This window comes from Tachypleus tridentatus, chromosome 8 (genome assembly GCF_004210375.1).
Source record: "Tachypleus tridentatus isolate NWPU-2018 chromosome 8, ASM421037v1, whole genome shotgun sequence".
In the NCBI taxonomy this organism is placed as follows: domain Eukaryota; kingdom Metazoa; phylum Arthropoda; class Merostomata; order Xiphosura; family Limulidae; genus Tachypleus; species Tachypleus tridentatus.
Genome location: NC_134832.1, coordinates 63,823,872 through 63,851,261, shown reverse-complemented (window position 1 = coordinate 63,851,261; position 27,390 = coordinate 63,823,872). Strand labels below are relative to the sequence as shown.

Genomic DNA, 27,390 nt, shown 5'->3' with positions numbered 1-27,390 from the left:
CATTTTACACTTGTTATGTTTTGTTAAATGCGGTAATAAGATGCAATTACAAATTACCTGGAAATCATATTATAATTATTATTATCTTCGCTATGACAGAGTTAACTGTTCACTTAGAATGTTGCCAAATATTATAAAACATAGCTATATAAAGCACACATAACAAGATATTTTTACAACGCATTGATACATTTAATGACGTTCAAAGTTTAAACAACTCATAAAGCTTATAACTAACTTACCTGCTTCATTAAATACAAATTCGAAATATGTTCAGGTGATATGTTTTTATAATAACGGAATATTTCACTGAAGTTCAAGATTTAATCAGTAGGCAAGTTTATAACTGTTCTATCTACTTCTTTAAATACAGTTTCGTCAGAATACGTCAGGTGTTCTGTTTTTGCAATATAGGAATACTTTAATAACAATTTAAAGTTTATAATATTCTTATCTGCTTTATTAAATGCAGCTAAATGTTTCCAGTTTACGAAAAAGGAACATTTAAGTTAATGTTCAAAGTTTAAACAATGATAAAAAGATCATAAAATTTCTACCTGTTTCATTTAAATACAACAAGAGATAATTTGCTTTCAATATACAGGGGGAATACAAAACTAGTTTTTCGTAGTTAAGTCTCTTTTGTGAGAAAAGCATTCGATTTTGAACATCAAAACTCGTCAATGGTTTGTCAGTATGTGGGTAATGGATATGTACTGTTTGCATCTAACTATACAATAATCTGAAACAGATACAAATAAAACAAGAAGGAATCCTCAGTAGCTACAGGAATTAAGATTATTTTGAGCAAGATTAGTTTGTTTGTTTGTTTTGTATTTCGCGCAAACCTATGAGGAGGCTATCTACGCTAGCCGTCCCTAATTTAGCAGTGTAAGACTAGAGGGAAGGCAGCTAGTCATCACCAAGCACTGCCACTCTTGGGACACTCTTTTAGCAAAGAATAATGGGATTGAACGTCACATTATAACGCCCCCACGGCTGAAAAAGCAAGCATGTTTGGTGTGACGTGGATTCAAACCCGCGACCCTCAGATTACTAGTCGAACGCCCTAATCACCTGACCATGCTGGACCTTGTAGGATTAGAATATAGTAGCTTATGAGACCCTTTTTCCTTTATATTAGGTATATTTTTGTGTGCCAGCAATGCGAAGTATGGGGCGAGTGTATATCCGATTCGATTTTACATCTCATCAGGATCTCTACCAGTCCACCCTCAATGCTCCCCCAATGGCACAGTGATATGTCTGCGGACTCACACCGCCGAAAACCTGGTTACGATACCCGTAAGTGGGTAAAGAACAAGATAGCCCATTGTATAGCTTTATGGTTAATTCTAAGCAAACAAACTCACCTTTAAATTAAAATACTTTTAGTCAGGATTAGAGAAATTAATCTATGAGATCTTTGGAGTGGTCAAATATATCAATCAAATGGATTTGACATCCTGAGTTCGAAATTGTAGAGATCTAATCAGTTAACAGATGATGGAGCTATGATCTGAAGTTTGTACTTGAATTGAAAACGAGTGCTTTCAGAGCCATTTTATGAGCCGATATGCCGCGGCTAAAAAGTAATTAGTTAACTTCTCTTGAACAATTGGCTTTTGAATCAGTATTATATTTGAATTCAAGTAAATCATATTTTTCATTCGACGAGCTCATTATAATTTATATAAACAAGCTTATATAACATATGAAATAAGTTTTGTATTCATAGATCTGCGTCTTTTTTGTTATGTACACCAACACATATAACAAATTATTATCATAAAAAGGAAGTGGTAACACTTCATAAATTATACGTGTAACAACATTTTTATAATAATGTAGGCTTACCGTCAGATACAAAAGAATATACTATATACCCACACAAACACATACATATATATATGTATATATATAAAATATTACGCGTACAATATTCATTGGTTAAACTGTGATCAATCAGGAACAAATAAACAGACATACAGCAATGTCACTTAAGTATTTAATATTGATAGATTAAACGATAATTTGTTCTGATTTCTCTCTCTTTTACTACAAGTTCTGCACCCCTTCGGTTTCGATAGTTGTGGTGGACAAAGCAAACTGAAAACAAACATCATTTTCCAAATAAAAAAGACAGCAAAAATGTATTGCTAAAATTTGACAAAAGCTTTTATTAACAGAAGGAAAATGTTATCAACGTAATCAGGCAGGCTCGAAATGAGAGGTGGCACGGAATGGTATTTTAAATATCTCCTCAATAAGTCATCAGAATTCTATTATACTAAACAGCGTTTCCTTTCCCAGAGCACAAATAGTTCATTGTGCAGCTTCGTGTTTAACTAACAAATAATAACATTGCTATGCATAATCTTATTTTAACATTATCTCTCACATAAACCTAAGGTACATGTATTTTCTCCCTGCTCTCTCTTTAACAGGGCCCGGCATGGCCCTGTGGTTAAGGCACTCGACTCGTAATTTCAGGGTCGTGGGGGCGTTATAATGTTACGTTCAATTCAACTATTCGTCGGTAAAAGAGTAGCCCAAGAGTTGGTGGTGGGTGGTGATGATTAACTGCCTTTACTCTTGTCTTACACTGAGGCGAGAATGTATGGTGCGACGGGTATGCAAACCCGCGACCCTCAGATTACGAGTCGCACGCCTTAACCCCCTTGGGCATGCCAGGCCGCTAGAGATGGAATTTTGCTGGATTTTTAACACGAATTTTATTTACTGTTATAAAGAGTCTTTGCAGTTCCGTGATTTTTTAATTATTCACACTGGCAAAAAATAATAATAATAAAATAATAACATTAATTTACTAAGAAGTTTAATTTATCCTTTTCTGCAGAATTTTTTCGGAAATGCGACTTTTAATATTTCATAAAAGATAATTTTTTTATTTGATCTAACAGGCAAGTTATTAGCAGGGCTATTTTGTTTTTTCATTAACTACGAAATGAATGAGCTATTTCTACTCTGCACACCGTGCGGAATCGACCTCGGTCGTAAGTCTCTGAACTAGCCGTCGACACATTCGGAGGACATTATCTTGTTATGTTCACGGAATCAAAACATATCACCTACATTTAAGGATCAAAGTACGTGTATTCCATGAACAATGGAAAGCTAAGGTTATGGTAACTTTTTCTTCTTTGATTTCGTTTAACATTAATCGAAATAATTAATTTATATTAATTGTTTGTTCATGACCAAATCTAGTTTAATCTAACCGCTATGTCCATCACAAGGAATCAAACACCGATCTTTAACCTTGTAAGTCTGTAAATTCACTGTAGGTATAAAAGGTATTCAATCAGTATGGGCAAAGAGAGGCCGAGTAACATGTGTGTAAGGTTTAGCTGCGCTGGCCGAACCTATTATGAACTGGCAGACAGACTGCAAAGAAGGCAGGTAGTTTGTCAACAGCACTCACCATCAGTTTTTGAACTATTCTCATATGATTTAATAGTTGTTTGGCCATCACTGTTTTAACGCACTCACAACTTCAAAGTGCAGAGCGTAAGTATTATTTGTTCGGTCATGAACTAACAATTTTATAATCCGAATTTCGATTTCCCGCAATGGACACAGAAAATAGTCCAACGTGGCTTTGCACTTAAATAAACAACTGATAGAGAAAGAAAGAAAAAAAAAACAGTTAAGTTATTTGCTAGTCTGATAGATGATTTTGAAAACAAAATATTATCATTCTTACAGCCTTCATCACCAAACCTGTGATTCTCAATGCACCTCTGGCAAATTGTTGTTCCGCTGCGAAAAGTAGCTGTTAAGACATCACAATTTAAATGTTTGTGATTTATATGATGACCTTGTAGTAATCAATGTTTCATATCTACAATTGGTGCATAATTTATAAACTAATAAGTTAAGAAGAACGAATTTATGACATTTCAATGCACTTACGCTTACTGTTTTCTTTGTATTTGGTTTTTGTAGTTAAGTACACAGCTACACAATGGGCTACCTGTGCGCCCACCACGGGTATTGAAACTCAGTTTTTATTGTTCTAAGTTCGAAGACTTACTGCTGTGTTAGCGAGAGTGTCTGCGGTTACTCTATACTCACATATTATGTATCATTCGTAAAGCTAATTATCTGTAGGTGGGTAAAAGTCAACAATTACTACACATTTCTCGATAGCTATGATCCCTATCTCAAAGTTTAAGGACAGCTGCAAGAAGTTGAACGGAAAGAAAATACCAGAGCAATTGCTGAAATCAAAGAACCAACTAATGTTACTCTCCGTGTTCATAATAACAACATCTCTGACAGTCGACGAGAGTATCTGAAATTACAGCAGTATTCCTTTCTGACGACAATACTGTAATACATAACACGCATGTAGTTGTATATCACTGAAATTATAATGCTACATATCTTTCCGCTCGAACTAAAACCATGTCGTACTTGGATATAAATCTTGATCCGTTAGTGTATCGCGCATCATTTTCTTACGATAAATATGGCTCTCGCATAGACTTGAGACATCATGAACACAGATCTATAGTACAGATCAGAGTGACTTTGTTTCGTTCCGTTTTGTTTTTTTTAATTTGCACATACCTACACAATAGGTATCGGCCCTAGATATCCCTAAGTTAGCAGTGAAAGACAAGTGGGAAGGCAACTAGTCATCACCGCCAACTCTTAGGCTACTCTTTTACCAATGACTAGTAGGATTGACCGTCACAGCATAACGCACCCACGGTTGACGGGTGTGACGGGAATTGAACCCGCGATTACGAGTCGAGCGCCCTAACCAACAGGTCACGCCGGGCCCGGAACTCGTCAGAATTTTCATACAACCAATATGTATATGTTCCTATACGTGTGATTGAATTCCGTAATAGAGGTTTACCGCATAATCATTTATTGGTACTGTTTGAAGATCATTATGAAGTGTAGGATATTGAAGACATAAACCAAATTACTCGTGCAGAAATTGACAGTGCACAGAAGTACAGACGTAACAAAAGACGTTATTTGAAGACATACGGTTTGATGAATCTTTCAAGTGTATTCATGATTCACGATTGCTGTTCAAAGGAATTTCAAAAGACCTATCAAGACATAACGCTTCATAAGTGTAAGATCGTAGTCTGTACAGGCGCACAAACAACGGCGTAAAGTTTATAACGCAAACTTGCGGTTATGGTGATATTATTGATAAAGCGTTTCTTGTGCCACGTAATCCATTTCCAATAAACTATTTTGAGGCACGTATTACAACTGAGTTATGTTGTGTAATAGAGGATATTAGATACCTCCATAAGTACGTTTACAAACATCCATGTGACATGAAAACTGGATATTAGATACCTCCATAAGTACGTTTACAAACATCCATGTGACATGAAAACTGGATATTAGATACGTCCGTAAGTACGTTTACAAATATTCATGTGACATGAAAACTGGATGTTAGTGATATTTGGAAATTTCTCTTACTGCCTCAGTGGACTACAATACCAGTGTTTCAGCACATTGTAACATGTATGTTGTCTACCAGCATATCTTTTCCAACAACAGTGGATTATTTTGAAACAAGGCACTATTAAATTTGTGCTGGAATAGATTAAGGTAGGAATACAAATTTAACGGTATTTTTCAGCTAAATACGCAGAAGTTCAATGCTCATCAATATACCTATCAACATATATCCAATCATCTTGACTTTGAAGCCACATTAAAAAGGAAGTGATAAAACAACGGGATGGACTCACGTAGTTTCTCCAGCACACTCTAAACGATATACTACTTTTTCAAAAATGCTTCTATTCTATGTAACACGAGTTATATCCTTTTTTGCAGTTAATTGGCAACAATGCGCAACGTTTGAAGTTCGGGAGTCGAAGTTATTCACCCAACCATATAGAATGGAGACGCATTTCAGTTGAGGTATTGTTATTCACAAACCATATAGAATGGAAACGCATTTTAGTTGAGGTATTATTATTCCAGATGCCTCTCAACTCGGTCAACTCTTAACATACATATTTGCATTAGAACAGCCTGTAGACTGTAAGTGGCTATACCAACAGCTTAAGCGCAGTTTCTTTAAAAGAGTAAATTAGCAAGAGGTAGAAATGTCAGCACTAACGAAGATAAATGACATTTTGAGAGTGAACACCGATGATCTTATTACACTGAACCTAAACGTACTGAACGACTATATTTTATCACCGAATTAAATTAAATAACACGGAGTTTGACGAAAACTGCTGGACAGATCAAGATACATAAAGATGTGTTTGTTTGCTCGCTAACTTATCTAGAACCTATTGGGGAATATCAAATAAAATTTTTATGTAAGCACTATGAACTACGGGGAATATCCAAAGATATAAAACTGAACTTAAACCTATTTCTATTTTGCAAAGCTTGTTGGAATATTCTAAAGGGCTTCAAGATCAAAGTATGAAAGTTGCTAGATTTCTTTCTGAAACAACCACGCTTTCCTCATGTTTAATGAGATGTAGGGTGTTCAAGAGGAAGATCACCTCAAAATCTTTATCTGTTAGTAGACGTAAAGCAAACTGAAAGTGTTTTTTATTAAGAATCATTGTTATAATTTTACATTTTTGAGATAAAGTTATTACTTTAAAATATATGATTGCTGTTAAACTTACATTGTTTTAATTACGTTTAAATATTTCCCATCAATTGATGGCGTATTTCAGCTTGTGATTCAATTTAAATTTTGCACAAAGCTACACGAGAGCTATCTGCGCTAGCCGTCTCTAATTTTGCAGTGTAAGACTAGATGGAAAGGAGCTAGTCATCACCACCCACCGCCAACTGTTGGGCTACTCTTTTATCAATTAATAGTGGGATTGACCGTCACATTATAACGCCTCCACAGCTGAAAGGGCGAGCATGTTTGTTGTGATGGGGATTCGAACCCGTGACCCTCGGTTTATGAGTCTGGTGCCTTAACCACCTCGCCATACTGGGCCATTTCACCTTGTAATACGCAGGTGTAAGCCGTACAAAAACTAATTATTTATACAATACATTCAGTTAAATATGCATCTGTTTTTTTCACACCTCAATGATAATGTTCATTAGCTAATAAGAACAGAATAAAGCTGTCATTGGAAATTGATTAACAGGAAGACAACCACTCAGTTCCAAATAGTAACATAGCTTCCCAAGACGTCGTCTTTTCCTTGACTTTCATGCAGACTGTCGTGAAGTTTTATTGCGTTCTGGCCACACTTCTTACATAGGGATAGTTGATTAATTTCACTTTTCCAGTAGATACGACTGATGTAGCAAGTTACCCAATCCCAGAGTGTCCGAAAGATACAGCAGTTGAACATTTGCATGCGAGTTCGTTAATCACATAAGGATGGTGCTTCAGGTAAAATCTTTTATAACATGATCAACAGGCAGAAGTTATAACACATACAAGTATTTTTCAATCCGCTGAAGTAGATACCAAAACATTTTTCATGGATGGACTTGATGACGTAAAAAAGTAGTCTTTTACTTGGAACTCTCTACTACATTTACTATTTTGTTTTGCAGTTTGATTTTGCTGCTGTTAAGCGCAAAGCTACTCAATGGCCTATCCGTTATCAACCCACCAATGTGATCGAAACCCAATTCTTAGCGTCTTAAGCCTGCAAACTTAACGCTGTGACACAGAAGAAATTATAAAAGTAACAGTAAATCGCGTATTTTCTGTCTGTTTTAACTCTGTTGTTGTTGCTATTAAGTACTAACTTTTACAATGAACTATTTATGCCGTCCCCACCTCAGTTATCGAAGCCCAGTTTTTAACGTAATAAATCTTGAAGTGTATCGTTGCGCTACTGGCGGCTGTTATAAGGTAAATATCAAAATTCCATTCAAAACGAATGTTATTAATTTGGGGAAGAGGAGTTTAAGCAGGTTTTGCCTGTTGTTTCACAAATCTCACGTAAGTATAACATTGAAAAGTGTCTTAAGCCACATTGTGGCGACATTATTTAATATCAAAGGTTCGATTTAACATGACATAAAGGCTGGCTAGAACTGATAAATAATTTACTTATCTCAAGAGACTCAGAGAGGGGAGAGAGCTCACACATACAGATTACTTTGACATTATCAGAATACTAGAAAATTGTACATGGAAAGAGGACAATTTAATGAATTCTGTAATTTTTTGCCCCACAAAACTAATAGTGAAATACTACAAATATCACACGATTCCCGGAATTCTGTGAGACAAAAGAGTTAATTTTAGTATATACAATACATGGCAACGAAAAAATTTATATCCAATATAGTTCCTCAATAGGTTATCACTGAAGTATTTACCTTACCACAACTTTATGCTTAAAATAACAATGATGGTGGCTCTCTTACGAAATACGAATGAGAAAATTAGCACGAGGCTCTCTGTAAAAAACACTTTATGATAACACAGAATACTGAGAACTGATGGCTGGAGAGGTTTCAAAAATTCTTTCTTATGCCTACAGTCATTTTATGTTCCTCACTCACGGCTCCACCACTTAAGTTAGGCAGCAGTCAATTTCCTATCAGAGTAGCTTTTTCTATGAGTTTAAACAAAAACGAAGGTCGTAACGTTTGCCAGAGCAGGTGTTTACCTACCATATCCTGTGTTTGGACTCGGCCACTTTCATGTTGCGATGACAAGAATGAATGTGTTTGAAAACTTGAAACTGCAAATTATCAACACAAATTAACAAAAAACATTACCAAACACTGGACGCGTTTACTCGAGTAACGCGGTATCCTGTGAGATTCTCCAGACAATAAACGTTTTCAGCGAAAACTCGATGGATGTCCACTTGTATATAATAAAGAATAATGCATTTTTTCTTCAAATCATATTCTTATTACGACACATCACGAGTTTATGTGCACAAAATAACAATAAATATCTTGAAGTTTTTACATTTTTAAACTGTCATTTTTACAAAACAAGAGAACTGTTCCCCATTTATACACGTACCATTTAATTAAAACCATAACTAATTAGTATTAATGAAATTCATAATAGACGTAGAATCTAAAACTGCATAATTTCAAGAGTCAAACTTCACAAAATCACAAATTATACAGTGGTTCTTCTGGATAATTAATCGTGTTTTCAGTTGGCCAATGGTGTTTTTACACGTTTTTGTTAAGTGTAACTGCAATGCACATAGAATATTCGAGATCTTATACAAAAGATTGTGTAGGTCTCAGATGATACGCTTGAAACAAAAATCATTTGTGGCCCGGATGGCGGTCAATTGCTCTGGTTTATGTCTGTGGAAATGGACAGACTGATAGAGAACTGCTGACACAAGCAAAGATAAGAACAGGTCAGAAAACTCCTCTAGATTTGTAAAAGACCCTCTTTGTGCAGTAATTTATTATAAAAATAACATTACGACAGCATGACGCAGGCTAGCGGCGATCATATCGCCATGTTTAAGTTTTTGTTTCTTCTTGATCTTATGTGCCATCTATCTCACTCATAGGAAAATATATATCATAGTAACATGTAAACGTGATCTATTGCTTAACTTGGTACATTCTCGTGGTATTTCTAAGAAAACTGTTGTCATCATATATTTGTTTGTTTGTTTGAATTTGGCATAAAGCTACAGGAGGGCTATCTGCGCTAGCCATCCCTAATTTAGCAGTGTAAGACTAGAGTGAAGGCAACTAGTCATCACCACCCACCGCCAACTCTTGGGCTACTGTTTTACCAACGAATAGTGGGATTGACCGTGATATAAAAACGCCCCCACGGCTGAAAGGGCGAGCATGTTTGGTGTGAAGGGGATTTGAACCAGCAACCATCAGATTACGAATCAAGTGTCTTAACCACATGGCCATGCCGGACCTTCATCATATGAATTGACATGAATACACTGTGTTTCAGTATCATACTTGAACAATTTATAAATAAATGTTTATTATACAGTGCGGCAAATTTTGTGTATATTTTAGCCTCTGGGATTTTTTTTAGGTATTACAGTTTGTTGCATTCAAGAAATTATAAAACTAATACACGTTTAAGCTTTCGTTTCTGTTTCTTTCTTTGTTCCTGGCTCTTTTAATGATGAAGTGAGAAACACGACGGACGACTGTTGTCCGAAACTATTTTAATCTGGATAGTTTGTTATTTTGCCATTACTTTATATTTTATTTTATATTTTCTTATTTCCTCGCTTGTGCACTTCTTTTTATTACGTAAGCTGAGAATATGTCACTCGTCGCTTTCCCAAACTACACTCATTAGTAAAATTAAGCTAAGTTTCAGTTTTCTTGTGTCTTTCATACAACGTATGTTTAATTAATAATTGTTTCTCATTTTTTTTATATAAAATAGTGTTATCCATCTATTTCTTTGTTCATTGTAAATAACTCGGGAAGATATAAGCGGATAACAAATCGAAAGGATGCTTAAAGTTTGGCATCTCTTTCATTTCTGCGAAATTGTAAGTAAAAGGAAAGAAGAATGTGTGACAATACGTCACATCAAGTGTATTTGCCACAACTATTGCTAACCAATCTTCAACACCAGGTCTTATCAGGCAGGTTGGGATAAAACAAATATCGTAAAATTTTAATTGTCATTTATAATGTCAGTTGCTTGAACAGAAACTATTGTGGTGTGAACTAGATTAAGCACGTGAAGTGAAATTATTATCAGCCTTGTCTAAGTGGTAATAATACAATATAATTTAATTATTCCTGACATTAAGATGTACAGCAAGCAAGAAGCTAATGTCAAACGGAAGAGACGTTAACTTCATGTGAGCACGTGTAATTTTGACGACTGCTCGTAAATAAACATGTATCTCAGAACGGCTGGTATGGGTATTACACCCTTGTGCAAATTAATTGAAACAAGACGGAAAATTACGATTATTTCAATTTTTTGCGTTTTATTCCTGAGAATCCAAAAATTACTCACAAATTAATACATATATGACCGCCTGTATTTTTCAGAAGATCATTAATCTGCTTTAGCATCGAGTCCACGAGTTGACTGCAATCTTTACTAATTTTTGGATCGCGGTGCCACACCTCAATTATGGCCTCAATTAGCTTATATTTCGTAGTACAGTTTTTTCCCCGAAGTTTTCTTTACAAATCGCTCAAAGATTTTCAATAGAATTTAAGTCCAAAGATTTTCCAGGCCAGTCCAGCACCTTTATTCGCGTTGTAGTCATAGAATTCTTCACAAGTTTCTATGTGTGGTACGGAGTCAGATCTTGCTACAAAATGCCAGATCCATCTGGAACTTTCCTTTTCAATTCTGGAACGACTTCTCTGCAAAACTTCAACGTACTGTGGTCCTCGCATCATACCTTCTACTATATGTAAGTCTCCGACGCCATAGTAGCTGAAAAAGCACCAAAACATCTTCTTCAAGGGATTTTTACAAACTGACTGATGTGAGATTCTTGAAGTTTCTCACCTGGAGATCTGCGAACATGCAGACTTCTTTGACCCTGTACGAAAAAATGAGTCTCGTCACTGAATAACACCTTCCTCCATTGTTCTTGCATCCAGTTCTTGTATTTTAGACCCCATTGATACCGTTTTTCTTCATTGAGTTTGTAAGAAATTGTTTTTTGACTGGTCTCCTTGCCCTTCTAAAGCAATTTCGAATGACGTAATATTCCTCAAAATTTCGTTATATATCCCAAAAATAGATGACTTTTAAAGGAAATCAGCGAGTCCAGCGAGTCTATACCGGCCGCCATGCTGAAAATATTGTAAAATGACCATCTGTTTTAATTAATTTGCACAAAGGTGTAACACTTTTACTAATTAAACAGAGAACAACGTTTCGACCTTCTTAGGTCATCTTCCAGTTAACAAAGAGAGAGTTTGCAACTGACTGTCGCCGAGTGCATGTCTTAGGGACAAGATTGTAGGGGGCGTTATAGTTAAATGTTAAGTTATTAATTAGTATACATATAAAAGTGTTTCTTTATATTGGTTTAATTTTGGTTTTAGTTGTTATATAAGTAGGGCTTCTTTGATTTTGCGTTTGTTTATATTTGTTTCCCTACTGGGTGTTTTTTATGGTTATGTTGCATTTGTTTGAATTGAAGTGTTCCATAAATGTGTGAAGGTGTTTTTTCTTTGTGTTCTTTGAATCTGGTTTACATTTTTCTATATAAAAGTTGTAGCAGTTGTTGCATTGTACTTTATAAATTATGTTGGTGTTGTGTTTGTCAGTGTAGTTTCTACGTAGCATGAACATTAGTTTTGTACCTGGTTTTTGAATAAATTTGGTGTTTACTGGAATGTTGTGTTTTGTTATAAGTGTTTTACAAATGTTGGTTATTTTTTCGCTTATGTCAGGAACATATAATATGCAGCAGTATAAGGTTTTGTAGTTTCTCGTATCTTGGGATTTATTGTTGTTTGTTTGTTGTTGGTAAAGGTGTGTGAATATAATTTTTTCCACGGTATTTTTAAGAACCTTTGTTGATGTTGATGAAGTATTGTTTTATTCTGCTGATTTCATCGTTAATTTTATCGAGTGAACATAGTTTTGTGGCTGTGTTTATTTGGTTTGTTAATATGTTACGTTTTTGTTTTGTTTCATGTGTTGAGTCCCAGGAAATGTATTGTCCAATATGGGTGATTTTTCTGTGAATTTCTGTTTTGAATTATGTATTGGTTTTTGTTACCTAGAGGTTAAGAAATACTATATGGTTAGTTTTCTTCCTGTTCACATATGAACTTAATGTTTGGGTGTATAGAGTTAACGTTGTTGAAAAAAACTAAGTATGTGTTCTGTAGATGTGAATCCAGCAAAATTGACAAAAATTCCCCTACAGTTTCGTTGCTTGGAACAAATATCTAACAAAAGATAAATAAACTATTCATGCAATATACTGCAGCAACCATAGAAACTGCTCGGGGGAAGGGGCAAAGTCTTAATACAGGGTATATACAAATATATATTTTTCTAGGCAGCAATACTCCATTTCACTGTCGACGAGTATGATTACATACTATCAGTAATTATTAAGGAGATCGTCTCACGAAATTTTCCGTCAAGTGTCATAACAGGATGTCTGGTGATTTCCAAGGTTAGAAATCGGGTTTTGATACCCATCGCAGGCAAAACATGAATAATCCGTTGTGTAGCTTTGTACTTCAAATAAACAAACTCAAGATATTTTTAACTCTGCAATTTACAAATATATTAAAACGTGATACATCTAAATTATCGCTAATTTATGAAAATTTGATTAGATAACTCATTACAAGATGTGTTCTGTTAAACTTGTCGCTTCAACCTTCGAAAACATGATTTAAAAAACAAGGAGAAATTACTTCAAAGCATGCCGCTGCGAGACGCCCCAGGTTATCATATCCAGTAAACTCGAGATAACCATCTTACGTCACTACATCTAAACATCAAACCTCCATAATAATATTCAGTTCTTCTCCTTTACTGCATTTCTTTGTCTACGTGAAATGTTCGCGTATATTAAATGCTTAGTATTTAATGCGCAGGTGTCACACAGCCACTGGCAAAGTAGACTTTGAATGTCATTGTCCAACAATACAAGAGAGGGGACAGTCAACATACAAGACTCATTAAAGAATAATTGACTAAGCATGATTCTTGGCATTTAGACACGTTAAAAATATTATATTGTTTATTTTATAAGCATAAATTTTCATTGATAGTTAATATCTTCAGATAACATACACGATCAAATGTACATGTGTGGCGTAACATATATTTTTATTTCATCTAATATTGCTTGTTTGTTTTTGAGTTTCGCGCAAAGCTCCAGGAGGGCTACCTCCGCTAGCCGTCCCTAATTTAGCAGTGTAAGACTAAAGGGAAGGCAGCTAGTCATCACCACCAAATACCACCTCTTGGGCTACTCTTTTATCAACGAATAGTTGGATTGACCGTGATATTCCTGTATTCTTCTGCAGTTGTAAGAAGCAATATTTCATTTTCTAGTTTTATTGTTAATAGTACTTCTTCATTGTATTCATGTAAACTAGTTTCATCCTAAGCACAAATAATTTACATGATTTAGGGTGCGACTTTGGTTTTTTGAATTTCTCGCAAAGCTACACGAGGGTTATCTGCGATAGCCGTCTCTAATTTAACGGTTAGACTAGCGGAAGGTAGTTAGTCATCACCATCCACAGCTAACTCTTGGGCTACTGTTTTACTAACAAATAGCTAGATTGGCCGTTATATTATACGCCTCCTTGGCTGAAAGGGTGAGCACGTTTAGTGTAAATTGGATTCGAACTCGCGACCCACAGATTAAGAGTCGAGCTCCCTTAACACTTGGCAATGATGGGCCACGTGTGAAACTTAAAGGATTTTGTTTGTTTAAAGTTAAGTACAAAGCTAGACAAGTGTTGTAAGTCCACAGTCATACCGCTGTGCCACGAGGGTGACTTATAGGAAGTAAATTAAAACTGGTAGCTACACTTATAGAGTAACAGACACTGTTTATATTAAAACTAAAAATAACTTAAAGCTTAACACAGATCACCGTTGATAAGTTTCAGCCCAAAGTAGTACTTAAGTTACCCATTGTTTATATTCCTGTTATTTTAAATATTTACAGGTTTCTAGACTGGTATGCTGGTAATTGAAAATTGCTATTAAATGTCTTAAACACCATATGTGGCTTTCGGTGCTTCCACAGATGTCCTAACGACGACTTTTAAAGTGACTCGTTTGATGACAATGAGAAATATGATAACTCATAAATATCGCACTTTTGTAGCACCATTCACTAATCTTCATGTTAATAACATAAGGTTCTTCAAAGAAACTTGATCTATGTCCTTGTGTATATGTCAGAAGAATTACACTTTGTGATAGTGTTTTCCATAAGCTAATCTGTTCGAACGTTGTACGCATTATTATGAAGACATATGGCCGATAGACATTCTGGAATAACAATACACATCCGTGTATGATGCATTATGGTTGAGATAAAATAATTCTGGATCAAAAAGTTCCTAATTAACCAAAAGTTTGGTTTTTTTTACAGTTCTCAGAACTGTAACTGGCTTTTTAGTGGCGATCTAATAACTATGGACCAGCTTCACACCTCCTTCCAGTCATGTCTTTCTTCGAATTAGTTTCTTCTTCTCACACACCAAACTATTGACTGTAACCGAATTGTTTGAAGTTTGTCTTGCCTAACAAACGTTGAGATCAGTTTACAATAACCCCTCACCCCCCAGGGAACTGTCTTTATACGAAACAGAAGCGTGTCGAGTGTTTGTAGAAAATTAAACTACATTTTATACTCTGTGGTATTAATATAAAATAGTATACCTTTTGAATTCAATTTATATACATATGTACATGTACGTGTACACAATGTATTCAAGCCAAATAACGTTTAAAATTATCTCTTTTTTCTTTTCCATTGAAAGCAAGCTACAAACAAATATAAAACAGAATAAACTAATTACGAATTCTAAACAAGTTAAATTTATAACAACCACTGAACAGAATATCAAGTAAACACACCTACAAACAGAAGGAAGAATCTGATTGTATGATTTATTAGCTGCATACTTAACAGTATAACGTCTGATAAAGTGTCTTGTATGAAGTTCATAACGTAATAACTGATTCTTCTTGTTAATATAACGAAACACCAAGGTAAAATAAGGAAGGTGTTATTTGGGCTATGACTGATTAATATCGGAGAGCGGTGGTGTTAGAGATCTGTTTGGTCTCGCAAGATTGTCAGAGGAAAACCAATAATTGCTCTAGTAACATTTAAAACTTAGTATGTAGTTTGAATAAGTAATAATGTATTGTATAAAACACCTAAACAAACGATTGGTGTTTTAAAATGTCACGTGTCCTTTAGTCGATACGCAACCTTGGTAAAGGAAAGTAATTTCAAACAAACATAATCTTGATTGAGTAGTTGCTTTGTGAGGATTTAGTTAAAATTAAGATAACTTGTAGAGGTTTCTCGCTGGAAAACACTTATGAAAAGTTTATATAATCTTACACTAGACCAGGTGGTTAAGGTGTTTTAATCCCCTTCATATAACTTCAATAATGCCCTTTCAGCTGTGAGGGCTTTATACAGTGATGGTCAATCCTATTATTCGTTAGTAAAGAGTAGCCCAAGAGTTGGCGGTAGGTGGTAATGACTAGTTGCTTTTCCTCTAGTCTTACACTGTTAAATTAGGAACGGCTAGCGCAGATAGTCCTCGTGTAGTTTTGAGCTAAAATTTCAAACAAACTTACACGATATTATAAAATGATATAAGCTAAATATTCTCTTAATTACGCTTTATTGAATGTTTTGTTATTTTTAGCGATTCATAGGAACAATCATACTTCTCGTAATATTATGTTACGTTTATATTAATCACCTATAAAAAACTGTTACATTTCATAAATTTACAATGAGAGAAGTTTACGTTTGTGTTTAATTGCTTTTAACTTGAAATTTTAAAGATGGTTCATTGATATTTTATATGCAATTACTGTCTATGTTTCTAATTACAATAACACACACATTTATGAGTTATTTGGTTGTGTTTTTTTTTAAATTACATGGAAAGCTACAAAATGGGCTATATGTGCTCTTCCCGCCAAAGGCAGGCCCGGAATGGCGAGATGGTTAAGGCGCTCGATTCGTAAAGCTGAGGGTCGTGGGTGCGAATCCCCGTCACATCAAACATGCTCGCCCGTTCAGCCTTGGGGGAATTATAATGTGCGTTCAATCCCACTGTTTGTTGGTAAAAAAGTAGCTCAAGAGTTGGCGGTGGGTGGTGATGACTAGCTGTCTTCCCTCTAGTCTTGCACTTCTAAATTAGGACGGCTATCACAAATATCCCTCGTGTAAATTTGTGCAAAATTCAAGAACAAACTCGCCAAGGGTACTGAAACCCGGTTTCTAGCGTTGTAAGTCTGCAAACATGCCGCTACACAACTGAAAGGCTACACTTTATGAGATAATATTTATGTGATGCAGGAAGATGGGATTTTTAAAAATATATTACCCAAATTGTTTTATTATTGTAGCAAGAGATTTCATTTTATTTTCGTTGATAAATTTACGTAATTATATTCCAAAAAGTTTTGGTTAAACCATGAACACATCAAAGTAAGTTTAACAAGACTTACAGTAAAGGTAAGATAATATTATAACATTATTCAATAAATATATTTTCATACTTTAAATAATAAATTGTCCCCTAGTTATCAGCGGTAAGTTTAGGGACTTACAACATTAAAAACTAGTGTATGATTCAGTGCCGTGGAAGAAACATAAATATCCCAGGATATATTTTGTTTATTTGTAATTAACCACAAAGCTACACAAAGGACTATGTGTGTTCTCTCCACTACCCATATCCAAACCTGGTTTCTGGCATTATAAGTCTACAGACATACTGCTGTGCCGTAGATTTATGCTTTTAAAAATATTAAAAGATAGTAACTATGAATTTTATTTTAATTTTTAATGGACAAACCTTTTGCGCTTATTTACACTTTTTCATCTTTGTTTTAGTTTAACCCTGTTTTATAGACGAAAATCCTTAAACGATATATTACAACGTAAACATTACTGTAACTTATGAAAATAACTCGACAATTTTACTTTTTTAAGCATGATATTGTGATATTGCAGTTGTTATAGTTTATACATACGTTAAACGCCGAAGACAGTGGATGTAAGAAAGAAAACATATAATTTCCGCGTAAAAGGCTCAAGTTAAGTTAATATTGTAGTATTCTCAGATAAATCGATGTCCTTTCGGCAAGTATATTAAGTATATTAAACGCAATAACTAAAGACACAGTATAAAATATTTTGCAAAATTTAACTCGAATTTGTGATCTGATGGAGTTGGAATAAAAATAATGGAGTCAATGTGTTAAAAAACGTTTTAATTATCTGTGTATCAAGACAAATAAACATCCCTATACTGGTAGCCATGAGCAATACGCAACACTGGCTACTCTCGGTTCTCAGAAGCAAATCTGTATAAAAGCCTATCAGATTACTAAAACCAACCACTATATAGATATTACGATATGATTAACTCTCTTAGAGTGTATTTTTATCCTTATCACTTGTCCATCATGTAATTTGAAATAGAGAGAACATTATCTCCAAGTAATTCTAAACTTGGCTGATATCATCAGACGACATAATAATTCAGGAATAGATCATTTTCTGAAAATATTTTCCATGGAAAGGTTTAGTAACAACAAAATGGAAATGGCCCTTATTAGTATCTTACTATAATAGTTCAAGAACTCCATGAAAAATGGTAAAAAATAAAATAGTTCACTAAAACTACTCATTTGTAAAGCTAAAGAGAAATAAATAAAAAAGACGTTATTTTTTAAACACCACACTGCCAGTATTAGATTAAACGATAATTCGTAGCACATATTTAAAGTAAGATGATAGATCATTGTCTTTGATGTTTTTCAGGACTCTACAATAATAGTTTCTGATAAATTATTGAAACAATCTCCGTACACTCTATCACCTTTCTCTCACTTCTAAAGTCTTCTTTGGTTTTTAAGTTTCCCCAAAGTATCTTATATTCCCGGTCTTGACTTATGTTGGAAATAACTCCTGTTCATATTAATAAATAATCGTCTTATTAATCTCATATTTTCTGGAATAAAATGATCAATGTCTTTTCTCAACTCATCTTTTGTCAGAGTCGCGCCTAACAAGTTAGTGCAGAACACTTAAATATCTTGGTTGGGTCTTGATTGAAGATACTATATTGTCTCATATTGAAACTTATGTGGTCAAATTTTAATGAAATCCTCTTGTGAAATCGCTTAGTTGTTATTATACCGAACAGCGAATCCGAGGTCCAGATCTCGTGACCTCTTGTTGCATCATGCACTTTGGGACCGTTGATGCGTTTTATAGTGGTGGTGAAATCCAACCATTTGATCACACAAGAGTGGCCGAAGAGTTTGCGGTGGGTGATGCTAACTAATTGCCCTTTCTCTTGTCCAACAGTTGAAAAGTAAGAACGGCTAGGCAGCTTAACCTTTGTATACTTTTGTATAAATATCTAACGCAAACAGAAATAAATAGTGCGTGTCTTAAATTTATTTTTGGTATTCACTCAAAGTACAAAAGAACAGTCTTCGCTGACCTTATTTAATTTTAAAATGAAAGACGAGGTAAGAAACCCACTCAACAGAACTCAGAGCCAACTTTTGAACTATCCTTATAACTCATCCACGGGCTAAAAGTGGGTAGCATAATTTTACTATAACGAGATGCGAACTATGGATTATCAGACTTATTGTCTGGCGATTGGCCACGTCCAGCCCGTACATCGTAGGTATATTCTTCATTTATAACATTTTTCAAGAAGTATTAAAATATGTTTTAATTACTGCTGCAAAATAGTATAGTTAACAATAAACCAGGTAAAAATACATATGATTTGTGTGTTCTTTGTTTCTTTAATGTTAAAAAAAACATTCATACTTTATACATTTTATTGTGCACTACAGCACAATAATTTTTATGTCTTACGGTTAATTTAATCCATTAATTCTGCGTAGTTTGCTTCTTATCAATAGAATTGTTTATGTAAACTCAAGTATACCAATTTCTTAAAATGACCGTTAATGTATTACATTGTTGACACCTTACTCTACATTAGGCGTGTATCTTACGTGTAATGCAGTATTAAACTATTTCGTGTAAATGCTGAGCCTGTTTTAGGTGTAAGCGTCTTTACTAGTACGGTATTATACAGTATAAATATAAAAATCACGATGTAATTTATCATTAAGATCACCGAGAACGAAATGGCAGTGTGATTCAGGCTTCAAGATAAATTGTTTTAATGTTGCCTATACTAAACTACTCATTGTTTTTTTTTTTTTTTGCGCAAAGCTACTCGAGGGCTATCAGCGCTAGCCGTCCTTAATTTAGCAGTGTAAGACTAAAGGGAAGGTAGATAGTTATCACCACCAGCCGCCAACTCTTGGGCAACTCTTTTACCAAAGAATAGTGTGATTGACCGTAACATTATAACACCCCCACGGCTGAAAAGGCGAGCATGTTTGGTGCGACGGGGATTGGAACCCGCGACCCTTAGATTACGAGTCGCACTCCTTAACTCACCTAGCCATGCCATGCCAGACAATAAGCAAATATTTATAAGCAAAGAAATTTCTAATATTCCGTACCATAGGTTAATAAGAAAAAATCTTATTTAGTCATAAAACATTATTAGTGGGTTTAGGAACAATTTTTAGTGTTATTTGCTTGAAATTACTATATAGTTTGGTAAGAAAAACTGGGGTTAATCTTACGAATTGTGTTACGGACAAGAATAACATTCTCTAGTGAAAATGGAGAGAAATAATATATTAATTGTTATTATTTTTATTTTTATTAGGTGTCTCGTCTAACTGCATTTGGATGGGTTACTGCTTTTCTTCTCAATATTCCCAATATAGTGTTTTATCAAGAAGTGAACGACGATAGACAAACAGTATGTCGAAGTGTTATGTTTGACTGGTCACCTATCTACGTTCGAGTTGTTATGACGTGTATGATAATTTTTATTTATATTACTCCTTTAATAGTCATAATAACTTGCAATACTCGGGTTTTCCAACAACTAAGAAAGTCATTTCGGGTGTATCGGTATGACAATGAAGAATATCATTCAAACATTTTAAGAATCAGCTCTCTTGGAATATGTTCCAGAAGTGTTCATACTACACCACAACAGAGTGCAGAAATTAGGACTGTTAAGTTAACTCTTGCAATCATTTTTGTATTTCTGTTATGCGAGGCGCCATTTTGTGTTCTACAATTGTGTCGAGCATACGGAGATCCACAGGCCTTTCATAGTGAGACTTATACTATCCTACCTATTATGTCTATCTCTAACTCATCTGTTATGCCTTTTGTGTTTCTTATTTTATATACAAAATTCCCCTATCCTGGATCAAGCACTCGGAGTTCGAGGAAGGAGCACAGCCGTTGTTCGTTTGTTCGTGATAATGTTTGAAAAGATAGAAATATTATATTTATTGATTAATTTTGTGAGTAGCTTCTGATCCTATCATCTCCTATAAGATGTTAAGTATTATAATATAATTCTATCACAAATGTTCTAAAATGTTTCTGATTCTAAAGAAAATAAATATTTCATGTTACTCTGAAATCGGATTATATTTTCATAATATCCTAAAAAATTGAAAATATACAAAATGCAATAATTTATTTTCTTAGCTATAGTAAACTACTGCAATACAGCAAATTTTGAGTAAAAAATACTTGTTACAAAAGTGTAAGCTTATTCACATCGTCTTTGTTTAATAACTTATATAGTAATAATTAAAAGAATTCACCATCATTTTTAAAAGCTTAATTTTGCATTTTAAAGTTAAATATCGAAACGAAAAAAAAAAGAACTAACTTACCAAAACGGAAAAACTGGTTCATTACAAAATACTAACAGTGTTCGTGTTCAAATGTCAACCATTAAAAATACTTTATGGTTATTATATTCAAAATATGGTATAACGCATGGAAAAACAATAGGATAGAAAACCATAGAATGTCAACAGATTCAACTTAAATTATTGATAAATTGACAGTAGCAATGCAATTTATAATCAAAGAGAAATTTCGCTTCAAATGTTTCTCACAGTCCGTGATGGAAGTGGTTTGGAAAGCACTTAACAACCTTTGAAGCCTTAATAAATGTTATATTCGGTAAAATGGTTCATGTAAAAATATAATTTTTCAAGAAAACTTATGATCAATAAATAAAAATACAGCATTTAGCATACATACGTATTTTTAAATATCTTAGTTATTACATTAGAATGTACTGACTTATAAGAAACAACAGCACTTTACTGTTGATGCTTAAAATATTTATCTGATTTCGGATAAAACATAGAACAAAAGATTATAATATAAATGACGTTGTGTGAGGTTAATTAACTGAACATAAACAATTAATTATGACCTTTATATTCAGTGAACGTTATAAGATTGATGTGGGAAACACTAAGTGCCACCAGGAAAATACGCAAGTCCTTTTTTTGTTCAATTGTTATTTAACATGTAAATTAATAACAATAGTTTTGATCTTTCGACAATGGACGTGTTTGATTTTTAAAGATAACTTTAGTTTAGTAGCGTTAAACAAAGACTACTGGAAGCCATTTGTTTCGCTCTCTCTCTGTATAGGTATTTGGGTATTGATGTTTGTCTACCCAAAAGGGTCAGGTTTCTTTAACCTTTTCCTCCTTTTTTCAGATTTTGGTTTTTTTCAACTGTCAAGCGTATTTATATATGGTACACGAGGGCCAGAGTAACCCACACTTACTCAGGCCCGTTTCAGAGCAATGTCCATGCACGATCTATACATACACTTGGTGCAAATAAAACATTTATCTTATAGTTCCATAGATTATTTGCACTTTCATTAGTTAGATATTAACTAGAAAACGTTTACATAAAAAATCCTTTCAACGTCTTGTAATTAATCTCTAAACTAATGTGGAGTCTAGTTAATAGGTGGCCTTTTATTATTATTATTTATTTATTTATTTTTATTTAGAAAATATATATTCACTGGAGAAAGTGCTTAGGTCTATCATCATCATGTAAACAATACCTGTCAAGTTCGCTCACTAGTTCATTTTTTTCTCCAGTTTTTATTAAAATAATTTATTGTACTATGCAGGAGTCTATCTGCTATTGTTTCGATATGTGCGTATTTATGCATAAATTCAGATTATGTTGTTCTAGGTACTTTATAAGCTGTTGTGAGTAATGTATTTTGTATTGTTTGTAGTTTTGTCTGAAGTAGTTTTTGCTTACATTTATCCATGCATGAGCTGCGTTGCCAATGACGGGTCTAATGTATGTTTTATATATTTTCATAATGTTGTCTGCCGTAGCTACACTGTTTTTGCCATTTAGACTCCTAGCAAAGTTTGTTCTTCGCCTATTTTTTATTCTAATATTATTTATGTGGTTTACCCACGTAATTTTTTAATCAAACGTAAGTCCTAAGAATTTTGCTGATGTAGCAATCTGGAGCTGTTCACCATTCATGTAGATCTGTGGTTGTGCTTTTTTATGCTCAGTTAATTTTGTGAATACTACTAGTTGTGTTTTAGTTGTGTTTATTTTGATTCTGTATTTTTGGCAATATTCACTTATTCTGTTTCATTGTGGTTGTATGTTTGTGGCTGCTATTGCTGGTGTTGATGCATTTTTCCATATTGCTACATCGTCTGCGAACTGTGATGAGTATCCATTATTTGGATCTTTTAGATGCATATTATTCACGTACATGATGAATAGGATAGGGCTAACTACCCCCCTTGAGGGACACCAGCTTCTGGAGTGAAACTTTCAGAGAATGTTCCTTCAACATTTATTCTGTTTTTCAGAAAGTTTGACAGCCAGCGAATAGTAACCCGTGGTAGTCTCATTTCTTGCATTCGGAACCAGAGACCGTTGTGCCATACAGTGTCGAATGCTTTCTCAATGTCGAGAAAGCAAAGGACAGTGCATTCTTTTTATCAAAACTATCTACAATTGTTTCTATTAATCTAACTAAGTGGTCTGTTGTTTGTCTGAATTTTCTGAAACTATTTTGTTCTTCTGGTAATTTTGATGTTGTCTCCATTAATGCTGAGTGTCTGTTACCAATTATTCTCTCTAGAATTTTGCCTACACAGCTGGTCAGGCTGATTGGTCGGTAGCTATTTGGGTTATTGGCTGGCTTTCCTTCTTTATGGAACATTAATACATTTGCATGCTTCCAAGAAACCGGAATATAACCAGAATATATTGATAAATTAAAAATTGCTGTAAAATGTTCGAATAATTTTGGAGTGCCTTTCTTAAGAAGAATGGCCATTTGTTCCTAAACATAGGAAGGTTTGGTTTGAATTTCGCGCAAAGCTACACGAGGGCTATCTGCGCTATCACCTATCTAATTTAGCAGTGTAAGACTAGAGGGAGGCAGCTAGTCACCACAACCCACCGCCAACTCTTGGGCTACTCTTTTACCAACGAATAGTGGGATTGGCCGTCACATTATAACGCCCTCACGATTGAAATGGCGAGTATGTTTGGTGTGCAACCCTCAGATTACAAGTCGAGTACCTCAACCACCTGACCATGCCAGGCAAACATAGGAAAGCAAAATTGTACACTAAAATACTTTTTACTTGCATGAAAGAACATACTAAACATTCCTCTGGTGCTTACGACAAAATAATTGTTAACATAATAATGAAAGAGAAATTAATAATCAAAAGGTCAACTGGTTGCCTTGATTTAAAATAAAACATAAACTATAAGTGAAATAAATATCTATTTACATACATTTTTTTACTATCACTTCACTACATTTCATTAAGATTACAGTATTACATAGTCACATGTCATTGGATATTCGGTATAAGTGAATTATTCGAGCACTGTACAGTCGCGTGTCATTCAATATGCAGAAACGATTTAATACTTGAACATTATATAATCACATATCATTGTATAAGCATCAGAAGTCTGTATCTTTAACGGAGGATACCACGAGTGAAGTGTTTTTCATCTGGCGTTTTGAACATTGGAGCAATGAAATACACACAGAAATATTATTTATTAATCAGTAACTGATCTTCTTTTGGTCTAATGACAGCTTAGAGTCCCAACCTGCCCATGACAGTTTCTGTCCACACGTTAAGATAATTTAATTTGTTATTCTATTTTATTGTTCTTGTTTTTTTCTGTAAAGAAAAGTTTCTTTTACGAGTAGTTGTAAAAAATATATATAGCGGCAGCAGGACGCATTATGTAATAATGAATAGTATGGAATTGGAGAAGACAGATTGGTTAGATTTGTTTTGAATTTCGAGCAAAGCTACACGAGGCCTATCTGTGCTAGCTATCCTTAATTTAACAGTGTAAGACTAGAGGGAAGGCAGCTAGTCACCACCGCCAACTCTTGGGCTACTCTTTTACCAATAGTGGGATTGACTGTCACATTATAACACCCCCACAGCTTAAAGGTCGAGCATATTTTGTGTGACTTAGATTCGTACCCGCAACCCTCTGATTACGAGTTGAGTGTCTTAACCACCTGGCCATGCCGGGCCGAGAAGACATATGTCTGTCCGTAGAGGTTGCACCTTGCTGTGGTTGTTAGTTTTACAAAGCTTCACCAGGGTACGGTCTTTCGATGGGTTAAATATTCACATCCCTTAAGGTGTAAGTATTGAAAATATTGCTCACAAAAAAAGGTTTATAATCAACCTTTTTCAGTATGAATTCAACAGCCCTTAGTTATAGGCCATGGCTTGAAATACCAGAACTCTATGTATTTTGTTGAATTTTGGTAGGTTGTACAAACAGAATAATGTCATCTGGGAAAAGGATGTTTGTCCGAATTTTTGTAAATAACAAGTGTAAAATAAATGCACAAAACAATATGGTTATATATATATCTAGAAGTTAAGACTATTGAAAGCGTCTGTTTGTTTGATTTTGAATTTCACGCGTAAAGCTACACGAGAGCTATCTGTCCTTTATTTAACAGCAAAAGACTAGAGGGAAGGCAGATAGTCATTAAAAACGAAAGTTTGTAAATCATAATTTTCATGTAACACTACAACATCGAAATTATTTTTCCAAAACAATTTGTAGAATGTTCTTAATGTTGATTTTTACTCATATAAATGTTAATTTTTTATATTAAAAAAGAACTTGCAATACACATGCCTAAACATTTATTTTTATTTGAATTTCGATCACATTTACAGGGTGATTTTCTAAACTTTGTTTTCAAATTTATTGTTTTGTTGAGTTCTGAAAATTTTGCTAACAAATGCAGAAAACATTGGATAGCTAATTCAAACTTTTGAAGAAGAAATGTCATTCAATCTCTCTACTATTACCAAAAACTAATTCAAACTTTTGGAAGAGAAAGACTGTAACGTAGTTTTGCTCTTAACAAGTGCAAAAACGTGGATAGCTACTTCAAACTTTTGGAAGAGAGGCTACAACGTCGTTCTGTTCTTAGCAAGTGCAAAAGCATGGATGGATACTTCAGACTTTTGAAGGAGAAAGGCTATAACGTCTTTCTGCTCTCAGCAAGTGGTAAAACATGAATGGATACTTCAGACTTATCAATGAGAAGAATTATAACGTCGTTTTGTTGTTAATAAGTGGGCAAACATGAATGGCTGATTCAAACCTTTGTTGTTATTCTGCAGCTAAGTGTAAAAACTGGAGAACTAATCAAAACGCTTGTTTTTTAATTGGAGACGAACTTTTAGAAAAAGCATATCTTAGTGGCCAAATATTCTATTTTGTGAGTTTGGGTAAGTATTCAAATTCAGTGATATACCGCAACCCTACATATTTTGTCAAATTTCGACATATTCTACAACTATTGAAAAAGCTGTTATATTTTAATACTGTTTTTTTTTCGTATATCATCAAAACAGAAACTTGCAACAAAATATTATTAACAAAATAAAAGATGATTATCCGTTACGAAGAAAATATATTTTCATACATATTAAATTTAAAATTTATTTTAGTTGCGATATAAATGTAATTCACGGTTGAGAGCTTACATTTGTAAATGGAACCTTTTAACAAGATAGATATGCCTCTAAACATTAGAAATTACAACAGTCATATAATACAAACAAATACAATAAATAAGTTAACTATACTTAACATATAAATAAAGAAAAGTTGTGATCTATAACTGAGCTTTTATCTTTTCTTTTTCTCATCTGATCGTTACGTACAAAAACTCGCAAAAGCAAAAATCTGATTACAATAAATTTGTATTTGTGGTCTAAAACAAGGTGAAAAACATGTTTTTTTTTTCTTACAGCAAAGTCACATCGGGCTCAACACATACGAAACATATCAGTTTATACTGGCAAAATTGAGGGTGTAAAGAGATAATATTCAGCATGAGTGAAGGTTCATCTTAATGACCACGTTACAGTCAAATCAGGTATTATATTAGTGCCTTAAATATCTGACTCTACACAAAAGGAATGATCACACAGTGTATTACAAACTGATGAATCGTGATTGTGCTTCTAATGTCTTACGCAAGAAAAAATGTTTTCAACTGTAAAACAGATGAAGCTGATAAAGAGACTTTACCGGCAAAAGATCTGATTGGCAATGTCTCGGTTGGATCCGTCAGAGTTCCAAATCTAGAAGTTTATTATGCTGAAAAACATTGAAACGGTGATGAAAAGGGCTAGATGACTGCACTTTGTAGGATAACAGAATTTTGAAGGTGACATAATGAACTAACTATCTTGTGAAAGTTTAAAATCCTGGA

At 34.2% G+C, this 27,390-nt stretch overlaps 1 protein-coding gene across 1 annotated transcript in view; it reads left to right on the top strand.

Moving 5' to 3' along the window:
• The window catches only part of LOC143224162 (mesotocin receptor-like), a 28,564-nt gene extending 7,472 nt beyond the window's left edge, over window positions 1-21,092 (top strand). The window contains exon 2 of the mRNA XM_076452602.1: window positions 20,434-21,092. Within this exon, the coding sequence (XP_076308717.1) occupies window positions 20,434-21,054 (621 nt within the window). The 3' untranslated portion in view covers window positions 21,055-21,092. The remainder of the gene's footprint in view (window positions 1-20,433) is intronic.
• Window positions 21,093-27,390: the final 6,298 nt, after the last annotated feature.